Source organism: Salpingoeca rosetta (genome assembly GCF_000188695.1).
Source record: "Salpingoeca rosetta unplaced genomic scaffold supercont1.29, whole genome shotgun sequence".
Taxonomy (NCBI): Eukaryota; class Choanoflagellata; order Craspedida; family Salpingoecidae; genus Salpingoeca; species Salpingoeca rosetta.
The window spans coordinates 833,045-843,044 of NW_004754905.1; the positions used below are offsets into that span (position 1 = coordinate 833,045).

Sequence of the window (10,000 nt, forward strand, 5' to 3'; positions counted from 1 at the left end):
TGCCAGAAAGGGGGAGTCCCTTTAAAGCCCGCACGCATTTTGCACTTGCTTCGTTCTCGCTTGCGCTCTTTTTGGGTGGTCTGCCATGGCCGGTGATTACTGATACACGCGCACACACACACGCACACACATACAATCTCTCTCTCTCTCTCTCTCTCGCTCTCTCTCCCACACACACACACACACACACACACACACACACACACACACACACACACACACACTCACTCACTCACTCACTCACTCACTCATTCACTCATGACGCATCATCCCCCTCCTTGTAAAATTGCGTGTGCAGTGGCGGCCTGCGCGCGTGTACTGGGCACGTCTCACGGCCACGGCACTCCACCTTTACAGACAGTCATCGCATATGAAGGGCAGATTCGACCGGGAGGCGGTGAGTTGAGTTGAGTTGTGCGTGTGTGTGTGTGTGTGTGTGTGTGTGTGTGTGTGTGTGTGTGTGTGTGTGTGTGTGTGTGTGTGTGTGTGTGTGTGCTCTTGTTGTTTTGTGGACGGCTAGTGCCACACGTTGCCAAAGTGCATGCTTCCCTTTCTTCTTCCGTGCCTCACGCCGTCCCTGCCTCCATGTGCCCCCCCCCCATTGCCCAGTTCAAGGAGTATCCGCATCGAACCGTGCTGCTCCGTGCGTTTTCCGTTGTTGTTGATCCTGGAACGCGCCATCCATCCTTCCAGCTCTCGTTTGCCGATGGTATGTGGTACAGCTGTTGTGCACACGCTGCGACTGCAGCGATGCTTGTTTTGCTGTCTGACTTGCTCTGCCACGAGTAATGTGTGTGTGTGTGTGTATCTGTGTATCTGTGTCTGTGTCTGCGTGTGTCTGTGTCTGTGTCTGTGTGTGTTGCTGCCCTTTTCCGCCTCACACACACACGCGCATACGCGCGCGCACACACGCACACGCACATGCACAACCGCTGCAGGGTCCAATTTGAAAATGTACGCGTTGGAGAAGGAGGCGAGGGACAAGTGGGTGCATGCACTATCAAGCCTTGCTTCTGGCTCAAGACCCTTTGACGCTTTCAGCCACGCATGAAGCGTGAACCAACTGTTGCTTCACCACCTGTCCACACTGCTAGCTTTGTTGCTCTTTCTATTTGTATTCCCTTCCCTTCCCTTCCCCTCCCTTCTCCACTTCCTGCTTCACCACCTGGTTTCTTCCTGCTGTCTGCGTTCTATTTGCGTGGACGATGGGTTGTGCTTCACGCATCCAAGACAGCAGCGCACGCAACTCCAACAAGACAGAAGTGCAACGAAGTCGACAAAGAGGAGCAGGGCAAGCAACGCGAGTGAGCGAGCGAGGCAGTTTGCCTCACTTCCACCACAAGCGCACTTGCAGCCTTTGCACCTCGGCCCAAACTCCGGTGGGGTGGCGAAGAAGTCAGAGACAACGCCACTTCGCACTTCGCGTGCTGAAAACGGTTGCAACATGCCACGTCACATGACGAAATTTTGAAGTGTCGAATGGGGACTGTGTCAACGTTGATTGTGTATAACTTCCTTTAATACTCGACACCTGACGAACGTGCGCTGGACGAAACTGACATGGACCAGGCTTAAGGTTTTGCCAGCGTGCAACGGTTTCGCACCACCTCGCGCAGACAACCAGCCCAAAAACAAACACCCAACAAGCCCCAAACAAGCCCCCAACAGACCAAGACCAACACCCACAACAACAACAAAAGTCAAGCACAACATCTCCACGCCAGGGATACGAAGGGGGTTGGCTCGCATCACTGACCGTTGGTGCTTAGGTTGGTTTCATGTCATTCTGTCATTCTCCTCAGCAGCACACCGACAAGCACAAGGGAGCAGACGTACACTCACATCAAGCAAGAAAGGATAGGTGAGGCTTGCTGGCGAACACATAGGCTTGGAAGGAAGGTTGTTGCCTTGTTGCTCTGCGGTGACAAGGCTGCCAAGGCCAAGGTTGTTACATTACTCCATTGCACCAACGACCACCACAAACGCCAAGACCAGCGGCATGTATGGAACGCTTCACAAGGTGAAAGAACATGCTGCCTGCTTGCCTGTGTTGTGTGCGCGTGTGTGGTGGTGGGTCCATGATGTCAACATGTTGCCGTGGCCCTGCCAGCTTTCTACCTTTCAACACGTCACAAGCATCGATGACAACAGGAGAAGAGAGATAAGGGTGATCACACCGTGATCACATGCGCCACACCTTCCTCACCTTCCTCACCTTCCTCACCCTCCTCTTTGGAGCCCACCATCACGAGCACCACTCATGGCCAAGCGCACGCTCACCCAATCAATGCATTTTTTTCATCAACAGGCCCTATCTGCTTGGGTGCAGTCGCTTCCGGATGGCGACACGCTGATGAGCATGGTGCTGGCCGAGGTCAACTTTGCTGGCAGCGCAAACGACTTCTTCCGCTTCTACACGGACGAGCAAACAGCCGCCTTTCTCCGCGCCATTGCCAATGTTACCGGGCACACTGTGGAGGAGTGCAAGTACCACGCGGGCCGCTACTTCCTCGTCGGCCTGCTGGAGAGCGGCTACGGCGACGCCCTGCGTACCCTCGGCGATGACTTCTACACCATGCTTTCCAACATCGATAGCCTGCACGAATCGTTTATGGCGTCGTTCCCCAAGATGCGCGCGCCCTCCGTGCGGCCCGTCCGCAACGACGATGGCACCCTCTCCATCCACTACTACAGCAGAAACGCGGGCCTGGCCAACTTCATGCTCGGTGCGCTCGAAGCGTGCGCCCTGCAGCTCTTCGACCTCGACATCACCATTCACCACCGCGTCAAGAAGTCAGAGGGCAACAGCCACGACATCTTCTACGCATTCATGGACGAGAGGTAAGCACATGTATGTGTGTGTGTGCGCGGATACTTGTGTGTGTGTGTGTGTGTGTGTGTGTGTGTGTGTGAATGTGTGTGTGTGAATGTGTGTGCGGATATTTGTGTATGTGTATGTGTATGTGCGTGTGTGTGGATACTTGTGGTGTGCGTGTCATATACTTGTTTGCGTGCTTGTGTGCTTGCGTGCGCCTCCTCTATCTGTGCGCCTGCGCGCTTGCCCGCTTCTCTCATTTAATAGGCCGTGGAATACCGTCCTCTTATCAACAACCATGTCTCCTTTCTACTGCCCGCATTTATCTTTGCTCACGCCACTCCCTCGATCCACCACTACTCATGCAGCGGCTATGGCAAGCAGCGCGAGGAGAGCGAGGAGGCCAAGAAGCAGTGCACCGTCGACCTGCCTGCCAGCGTCACCAACGACCTGTTCCCCTGGCACGTTGCCTTTGATCGCGACATGAACATCGTGTCTGTTGGCAAGCACTTGGCAGGACGGTTCAAGAAGCAGCAGCTTGGCGCCAAGGCAGGCTCCGTGTTCAAGATCATCCGCCCGTCCCACGTGCGCCTCAAGTTTGACGAGCTCATGCAGGCGAAAGACGTGCCTGTGCTTCTCTCGGTGGACGCCAAGCACCTCGTCCAGCCCGACAGCAGCGACGATGCATCCGTCAGTGACAACGCCGACACATCCGTGAGCAGCCTGTCCCAGCAGATGCCACGGCTGCAGGTGACGGAAGACAGCAGAGGCAACCAGCGACGCAGCACGGCAGCCATGTCGGCGTGCCCCTTCTCCTCACCAGGGTCTGCCATCAACTCCACAGCATCGTCGAAGCGCTCCTCCATGGACATGATGCTGCGCGCAGCCCGCCTGGCAAGGAAGGTCGACAACATCAAGCTGCATGGGCAGGTGACCTTCCACGAGGCATCTGGCGTGCTCTTGTTCGTTGGCGTGCCGGCCCTCTACTCCCTCGAGGAGATGGAGACACAGGGCATCTCGCTGTCGGAGATGCCGCTGCACAGCCACGGACGCGAGGTGCTGTATGGATCCATGTTCCAGTCTGCCTCGGCCAAGAACACCAACGAGGTGGACAAGCGCATGGCTGAGCTCGACCGCTCCATGCTCGAGGTCCAGGAGAAGAAGGAGCAGATTGACACCCTCCTCCACAGCATCCTCCCACCGGTATGTGTGTGTGTGCGCGTGTCTGTATGTGTGTGTGTGTGTGTCTGTATGTGTGCGTGTGTTGTGGTATTTGCTTTGTGTGCATGTGTCTGGATGTGTGCGTGTGTGATGCTACTTGCATGTTTCTCATCATGATGTTTATTTTATGTCTTGCAACAATGCAGGTCGTCGCGAGCGCACTCGCGCGTGGAGAGATCCCACCAGCCGAACACTACAAGAACGTGAGTCACGGTGCGCCTTGTTGCGTTGTCATGGTCCACATTGCCCGCGACACGCGTTTAGTTTTGTGTATCTCACTCTTCCTGCGTTGCTATGCTCTCAGGTGACGGTGCTGTTCTGCGATATTGCGGGCTTCACCAACATCTCGTCCGAAGTCCCAGCCACAGAGGTGTGTGTGTGTGTGCGTGTGTTTGTGTGTGCGTGTGTTTGTGTGTGTGTGTGTATGGGTTCTCTTTGCTATGGGTTCTCTCTGCTTTCCTGTCATTGCCAACTTCAAGGCACGTGCAGCCAATGCCGCCACAATCTCAACCCCCAAGTCGTTTTCTCCACATCGCCCCCCTTCCTTCTCATCTGCAACAGATAATGGCAATGCTGCACCATCTGTTTGTCAAGTTTGATCACCTGGCCGACAAGCACGGCTGCTACAAGGTGGAGACGATTGGCGACGCGTACATGGTCACCGCGGGTTGTCCTGACGAGTGCGACGACCACGCTGTCCGTATTGCCCGCCTGGCGATTGAGATGGCGCGAACTGCTCAGACCGTCAAGTCGCCGCTCGATGGCGAGCCGCTTCGCATCCGCGTCGGGCTCCACTCTGGCCCACTCATGGCTGGCGTCGTTGGACGTGCACGCCCGCGCTACTGCCTGTTTGGCGACACCGTGAATGTTGCGTCGCGCATGGAGAGCAACGGGCTGTCCGGCTGCATCCAGTGCACATACCGCTTCACGCAGGCGCTGCCACCGGACCACCAGTTTGAGATTGTGCCGCGCGGGCACATTGCCATCAAGGGCAAGGGTCACATGAAGACCTTCCTGCTGCTCGGTGCCCACGACTGTGCAGACTCGCAGCCGCTGCTGCCGACGGAGACGATGATGGAGGACATTGCACCGCACTTGCTGGAGCTGGCCGCCAAGCAGCGCCGCTCGCTCGACGACCGTATGGCCGAGATCATGACCGCATCAAAGTGCAGCCGGACACGGAGGAAGGCATCGACGTTCGTGTGATTCTTGTGGCGTTGGGGTGTATGTGTGTGTGGGGGGGGGAAGTGCGAGAGAGAGTGTGTGTGTGTGTGTGCGTGTGAGAGAGAGAGAGAGAGAGAAAGAGAAAGAAAGAGAGAGAGTGTGTGTGTGTGCGTGTGTGTGATGATGGGTGTAAAGCGGCCGTAAGCTACTGGTTGTGGGTGGGTAAAGTGTGCACCATATGCGTGAAGGTGAGGTAGGATGCATTATGTCATATTTCGTCTTGGTGAGTTTCATTACATAGCGGAAGAGCAACATAACTCATTGCGTGGACGTGCTGTCTTGCTTCTTCATCAAACACGAATCAATGGTGGTGAGCGCTTGCGTGGAACAAAAATAACCCCACAACGAAGTGCAGACAGCGTTGCGGAGCGGCAATAAAGAGGCGAGCATTCAACCCGCTTGGCTACGAAGGCCATGTAAGCTTAAGGTTTGTGATGCTCTTGTAGTGATAAGGGACTCTTGTTGTGGCACTCCGCAACAAACAGTCAAACCCAGTGCTAAGCAAAGTGGTGGTCCTTGAGTTCTCCAAACGACGGGCGCTCACGCGGGTCTTGCGCCATACACTTGAACGTCAGTGACTGGAACCACTCGGGGATGGCTGTAGGGTAGGTGTGTGTGTGTGTGAGTGGGGAGAAACGATGCGTCAGCAACCAACCCAGGCACATCACACACACACACACACCTGCACACACACACACACACACACACACACACACGCCAACACACACACACACACACACACCTGCACACACACACACACACATGCACACATGCACACAACTCACCATCTTGTTCACCATCCTCGAACCGAAGCCGCTTCCCATCTGCCATTAAGTTGCTGATGGTGGCGAGGATCGGGCCCCGATACCCGCTCCCCTTCTCCTGCTCAATCAAGTCCGGCACACGCTGGGTCGTGACCTCCCACATCAGCACCCCAAAGCTGAAGATGTCGGCTTCAAAGCTGTACTTGTCGCCCGTCAATGCCTCTGGTGCCATGTACAGCGGCGTGCCCACGCCAGCCGTCAGCGTCATGCTCGTCATCGTCTGCAGTCCAGCTTGCGGGCTGTATTGCGGATCATCAACATCATGGGTGGATGACAGGCGGGTGCGCTGCTTGTGCTGGCTCCTGTCACGCGTGAAGCACTGGCGAATGGATCCGAAATCCGTGATCTTCGCGCGAAGGGACGACGAAACCAGCACGTTTCCGCTCTTCAGGTCTCTGCGGATGTGGTGTTGATGAGGGGGGTGAGGCTTGGATGGGCAATGAGCAACAAGCACGTGCCTGTATCCAAACACACAGGCACATGCATGTACACACATGCACACACACACACACACACACAAACGCACCGGTGCATCTGGTCGAGGCTGTGGATGAAGGCCATGCCACTTGCAACATCACGAAGCAGTCGCAGCTTCAAGTCCCACACACTATTCACATCATCACCGACACCGCCGTTACTGCTTTTCTCAACATCCTTGTTCCTCACCTCCCTCAACACCTGTTCCATATCCTTCCCCAACAAGTCTTTCAGTGACCCCAGAGCAACAAACTCCAGCACCAGGAACGGGCTGCCGTTGGGATCCGTGCCCGCGCCAAAGAACCGCACCACATTCGGATGCCGTGTCCGCTGCAGAAACTCCACCTCCTTCTCAAACTCAAGCACCGTGCTCTCGTCAAATGCAATGACGGCTTGCTGCAACACCTTCACCGCCACTGTGACTGTGTCCCACTCCGCCTTGAACACCACGCCAAACGCACCCGCAGCTACGCGCTCAACCAGTCTCAGCTCATCGTACTCAATCTCCCACGCCTTCTTCAGCGCCATCACCTCTTCATCTCGTTCCACTAGCAGCTGCTCCTGCAGGCCGATGCGCTTGGTCAGGCCACGGTAGCGGCGTGACACCCACGCCATGAGCAGGCCAAGGGCAAGGCCGCCAATCACAGAGCCAGCAGCGATGCCGGCAACATCTGGGTTGTCCACCACACACCGCCCACCCGACGTCATCTTGAAGCCGCGAACACATGTGCAGTGGAAGGAGTAGACAATCTCATTCGACACTTTGGAGTCATCAAACTCATGGCGAAGGTCTTCATTGGAGAGCTGGAGCGCACAGTCGATCGGGGTGTTCTGGAGCTGCAGCAGCGGGGGAAGCGGCCGTGACTCGATGAAGTTCAGCCCAGCGGTTCGAAGGCGCTGGTCCGACATGGCTACCTTGGCACTCACAACTTGATTGAGAACGGCTGGACTGTCAAGCCACGGGTTGTCAGAGAGGTCAAGAACATCCACCTCATGCAGGCATGTGCCCACGGTGGTTGCTGCTTGACGCAAGTCGAAAAAGTCTGTGGCCAGGTTGCGTGCAAAGAGGACACGCCGACCCCACCTCCTGCAGAGCACGGCGTTGGTGTCCATGCGCGTGTTGCTGATGTCAAGCACGTCAATGGACGGCGCCACGATGGTCGTCAGTCTGGAGCAGTCGGACACATTGAGCTCCCTCAGTGCACCATGAGCCATGACAGTCTGCAGCTGCGGGCTGCCCTGCAATTCAACCGTGTTGAGGTTCTGACCACTGCACAGCTCAACCCTTTCCCAGGTGAAATGAGGGAGGCGGAGTGCACGCACGTTTTGCGCCAGCATATCGCAAATCCACGACAGCGACACGGTGTCGGGATCGGCGCCGGCCCACCCAAGCCCAAGCTCCTCCAGTTCGAGGGGCGGCAGCTGCTGCAGCGCGTCCGTGATGCCGCTGATGTCCATGTTTGTTAACGAGAGGGTGCGGAGGTCTGGGGAAGGTGACAGGTTGGCGGCCAATGCAGCCTGGCTCTGGGCGCCGAGGGCTGCGTCAAGCTCCAACACTTGGAGGGAGGGCAGGCTGAGCAGCGGGGTGAGGTCCAGGCGTTTGATGCGGTGACCCTGCATGCGTAGCTCCTGCAAGGCCGGCGTCATCTTCGTGTTGGGGACGTGCTGCAGTGGATTTTGACTGACGACGAGCTGGGTCAGGGCAGCGAGCGAGTGCTGAAGTTGCAGTTGGGTGAGGTGGTTCGCAGACAAGTCGAGGGTCTGCAGGTGGTCCAACGACGACGCGACAAGCAGGTCGTTGACAGAGCCGAGGGCGTTGTTTGCGAGGTTGACGTTGGTGACGCTGGGGTTGTTCGCAAACAGCGTTGAAGGCACCGAGGTCAAGCGATTGTCACTGCACGTGAACATTCGCAAGTTTGCACAAGCACGCAGGAGGCCGTCGGGCAGGGACTTGATGTCGTTGCGCTCTATCGATAGCACGATGAGAGATGGCTGATTCGGGAGAAGCGTGGGGTCGAGGGACGTGAGACGGTTACCAAACAGCCACAAGGTCACCAGAGATGACAGCTGTGCGAAGACGGTGCTCGGCAGCGTGGACAGGAAGCTGTCGGCAAGCGTGAGGTGCGTCATGCGGGTGGTGTTGGCAAAGATGGTCGAAGGCAAGGTGGACAGCAGCGTGTCCTGAATCACGAGATCAGCCAAGTTTGTGAGCGTGGCGAAGACGTCTGCGTCCAGGTGCACAATCGGGTTCTGCGGCATCCTCAGCTTGGACAGCGCAGTCTGGTGGCGGAACAAGCGGGGAGGAAACGCGGTGATGTCGTTTTGAGCAAGAACCAGCTCCTGAAGCGACGTGAGATCGTCCAGCGCGCCGGCAGCGAGCCCAGAGATGAGGTTTCCAGTCAGCAGCAGTTCTCGGAGCGAGGTCAGGCCCTGCAGGTCATGCTCGTGAACGAAGCCGAGGCGGTTTGTACGCAGGTCAAGCCGGCGCAGGGACGTCATGGCTGCGAGCCCCTTTGCCGGGATGGACGAGAGCGAGTTGTTCTGCAAGTTGAGGGTGCGCAGCTGCCCGGCGTTGGCGAAGCTGTGGACTTGGAGCGATTGAAGGGCGGGGCTGTGTCGCATGCGCAGCGTCTGCACGGAAGAAAACGTGTTGAAGTGGGTCAGATCAAAGTGTGTCACTTTGGCACGTTGCACATCCACAGTGGAGCAGGCACTCCAGTCACCGTTGCTGAGGACCCACACAAGGGATTGCTCGTTGCTGTTGCCATTGAGCGTGAGAGTGGTGACGGTGCCCGAGATGCGCCGCAGTGTGCTTGCATCTGTGGCATCACCGATGCCTTCGTTGCCAGCGAAGGTGATGGTGAGGCGGTGGTCGCCAAAAACGTCAATCGGTCCCGGGCATGTGCCATCAATGATGCTGGCGAGCGTGCAGAAGCCTGCTCGCACCGTCGAGTCTTCGCGGCGAGCCCGGCTCAGCTGTTGCGGGCCGTGGTGGATTGCAGGTGACGATGGTGTGGCATCTTCAGTGGTGGTGTTCACGTGCACCTGTTGTGATGGTTGGCTGGGAGATGGCATAATTGCAGCTGGTGATTGTGAGGCACGCGTGCAGCCAAACGCGGTCATCATGCGCTGGATGGATGAGAGGTTGATTGAAACAGTTGAAGGATCATCCATCGTGGTTGTGTTTGTGCGGTTGAACGCGCTGTGCGCTGCTGAGGTTGCCGAGGTTGCCGAGGTTGCTGAGGTGGATGGCACGAACGGAATGCCGTGCAGCGTCAACGTGGAGTGGAGGTGCTTGAGAGTGGTGTCCACATTGTCACACAGAAGTGCCTGTGCGGTTGCCTGTGGCTGTTGTTGCAGTTCGAATGTACGTGTGTACGTATATGTGTGTGTGTGTGCGTGTGCATGCATGTGTGTGTATGTGCATGCATGTGTATGT

The 10,000-nt window shown here is 56.9% G+C and overlaps 3 protein-coding genes across 3 annotated transcripts in view; 2 read left to right on the top strand and 1 right to left on the bottom strand.

Annotated features, from left to right (window-relative positions):
- PTSG_09271 (uncharacterized protein) overlaps window positions 1-1,263 on the top strand; it is an 8,679-nt gene extending 7,416 nt beyond the window's left edge. The window contains exons 19-21 of the mRNA XM_004989472.1: window positions 299-397; window positions 610-709; window positions 939-1,263. Of these exons, the coding sequence (XP_004989529.1) occupies window positions 299-397; window positions 610-709; window positions 939-1,051 (312 nt within the window). The 3' untranslated portion in view covers window positions 1,052-1,263. The remainder of the gene's footprint in view (window positions 1-298; window positions 398-609; window positions 710-938) is intronic.
- Window positions 1,264-1,745: 482 nt separating this feature from the next.
- On the top strand, window positions 1,746-5,398 carry PTSG_09272 (NO-insensitive guanylyl cyclase III). Its single transcript, XM_004989473.1, has 6 exons — window positions 1,746-2,020; window positions 2,309-2,841; window positions 3,184-4,018; window positions 4,183-4,239; window positions 4,341-4,406; window positions 4,598-5,398. Exons 1-6 carry the CDS (start codon window positions 2,000-2,002, stop codon window positions 5,240-5,242), a joined length of 2,157 nt encoding a protein of 718 aa, XP_004989530.1. The 5' UTR covers window positions 1,746-1,999; the 3' UTR covers window positions 5,243-5,398.
- Window positions 5,399-5,483: 85 nt separating this feature from the next.
- Window positions 5,484-10,000, bottom strand: part of PTSG_12860 (TKL protein kinase) — a gene marked incomplete at its 5' end in the record, with an annotated part of 11,825 nt that continues 7,308 nt past the window's right edge. The window contains 3 exons of the mRNA XM_004989474.1: window positions 5,484-5,858; window positions 6,046-6,479; window positions 6,611-9,909. Coding sequence (XP_004989531.1) covers window positions 5,758-5,858; window positions 6,046-6,479; window positions 6,611-9,909 — 3,834 coding nt within the window. The 3' untranslated portion in view covers window positions 5,484-5,757. The remainder of the gene's footprint in view (window positions 5,859-6,045; window positions 6,480-6,610; window positions 9,910-10,000) is intronic.

What these genes read in the sequence shown, in the direction of transcription:
- PTSG_09272 (XM_004989473.1), top strand. Translation starts at nt 2,000, where the DNA reads ATGTATGGAACGCTTCACAAG. An exon ending in TCCACAGCATCCTCCCACCG is followed by an intron (nt 4,019 to 4,182) that starts GTATGTGTGTGT and finishes GCAACAATGCAG; the next exon opens with GTCGTCGCGAGCGCACTCGC. An exon ending in CCGAAGTCCCAGCCACAGAG is followed by an intron (nt 4,407 to 4,597) that starts GTGTGTGTGTGT and finishes CATCTGCAACAG; the next exon opens with ATAATGGCAATGCTGCACCA.